At 33.4% G+C, this 1,962-nt stretch overlaps 1 protein-coding gene across 1 annotated transcript; it reads left to right on the top strand.

Moving 5' to 3' along the window:
* The first annotated feature begins 218 nt into the window (after positions 1-218).
* On the top strand, positions 219-788 carry LOC143590121 (uncharacterized). Its single transcript, XM_077070703.1, has one exon. It carries the CDS (start codon positions 219-221, stop codon positions 786-788), a length of 570 nt encoding a protein of 189 aa, XP_076926818.1.
* The last annotated feature ends 1,174 nt before the right edge of the window (positions 789-1,962 follow it).

Here is a 1,962-nt window from a genome sequence, read left to right as displayed (position 1 = left end):
AAATGAATCAAACACACAAGTCTTTTACAAAAACTTGGAAAAAGAATAAACCTTGTTAATAGACCTAGTCTTTGTCTCATTTTGTTTACTCCTAGCTAGCTACTCCAAAATCTTCACATACCATTTCTATAAAGCACCTTCAATTCTACTCCTTTCTTTATCATAAGATACATATATATTACAAGCTTTCTTTTACATCAAATATGGAGTCCATAACCATGGGCATAAACCGTGAAGATCAACTCACTAACTCCCTTGAAGAAGTTGATGTTGGGCCAGGAATTCGATCATACGAATGCGTGTTTTGCAGGCGTGGGTTCACCACCGCACAAGCGTTGGGTGGACACATGAACATCCACAGGAAAGATAGAGCCAAGAGTAGGCCTAGTTATTTGAGTAATAATAACATGAACTCAAATAAACATGATCAAGATCAAGATCATAGTTTCTATGCAAACTCTAGATTCTACCATCCGGTTTTCACAAGCTATCCACAAACTTATGTTTCCGAAACTCATGATAATCATCAAGAGGGAAACGTTGGTTATGCCGAGTATTTTTCGTGCATGTCAAGTAGTTCTCAACTGATAAACTATGAAAATAATCAAAGTCCATCAAGGGAAGACAAGATGATGAATTTAAGCTTACAATTCGGTTGGTCACATGGAGAAAATGAATATCATAGAGAATCGAAAAGAAGAACTCGAGAACCAAGTAATGAAGATGAGCTTGATTTGGAGCTTAGGCTTGGACATGATCCAAGAAGTTCATCTAATGTTTTTATGTGACAATTAAAACATTGTTTTAATGTTCTCAAAATGTCTTTAAGAGAGAATTTTGGCGACGACAACTCAAGATTTGTCGACGGTGCGTTAGTTATGATGTTTTTAAGGTTGAAATCATTGTTGTTTTTACATCAAAGTTAAGGGTTTACATGAGATATCAATATATCATCACATGGTCATGTAGCTAGCTTGCAAGGTATATCATGTAGTTGAATAATCTTTGTGAATAATAATTAATTTTTAATTAATAAAAGATTAATTAACACCAACAGTATTTCTGGTGAAAAGTAGTTAGTTAAAGAATGTATATATATGGATTTGTATTGAAACTTAACCCTAATTAGAATCTAACAAATGCAAGAAACCATGGTGAATATAACAAATACATCTATTGTTTTTGTTGTCTTTTTTCTTTTGTAATGGTTTAGGTTTCCCAACTCTTAATTAATTAGATTTGTTGTGAGGATTAGTATTAAGTATGACTAAAAAGTAGAGATTTCAATTCCGACATGAAAACAATCAAAATTTGGTTGTAATGGTCAAGTTGACGTATGACATGCAAGCATGTGGAACGTAGTGTCACGGGAAAGGTCCAAGGGCAGAGCCCCTGGCGGTATTATGAAAAGTTGCTTCATATTTGAAAAGTCGTTAGGGATTTCTATGAATGATGGAAACTGTTTATTGGTAGCAACATATTGACTGTAAATGATAACTAGCAATAGTGCCAACTCGGTTATGAGGTGTACAAAGGAAGTCTTTGGTCCGTTTGAAGACACGAATTACAACTTTGTAGTTCACAAGAAATACATTCTCGTTCTTATAGAACTCTATCTTATCCAATTAAGATTCACACCGACGAAATATTTTGATTTGATAGTAAGGTCATTCACAATTCAGAAAGTTGTTCACGTGTATTCAGATATACGAAACCGACGTGCGATCCTACATATCGTGAAACAAAAATTCTTGGATCCAACCTCTTTAGGTTGTTATTAGCTTCTTTATTTATTTATTTTTAAATATAGACATAGTTTTCTAAATTGATGAACATTGTATATTAATGATGCAACCAAGTGTTTATTGTTTACTCATGTTCTTTGCATTGACATTATAACTGCCACCAAGGATCTTGTGTTGTGTATGTATTAAATTCATCTATGTTTAAATATCTTGAAAT

The sequence above is a fragment of the Bidens hawaiensis genome, unplaced genomic scaffold, assembly GCF_021521415.1.
Source record: "Bidens hawaiensis isolate Kalapana, Puna unplaced genomic scaffold, B.hawaiensis_p1.1 tig00038170_1, whole genome shotgun sequence".
Lineage (NCBI taxonomy): Eukaryota > Viridiplantae > Streptophyta > Magnoliopsida > Asterales > Asteraceae > Bidens > Bidens hawaiensis.
This window is presented reverse-complemented; position numbering and strand designations above follow the sequence as displayed.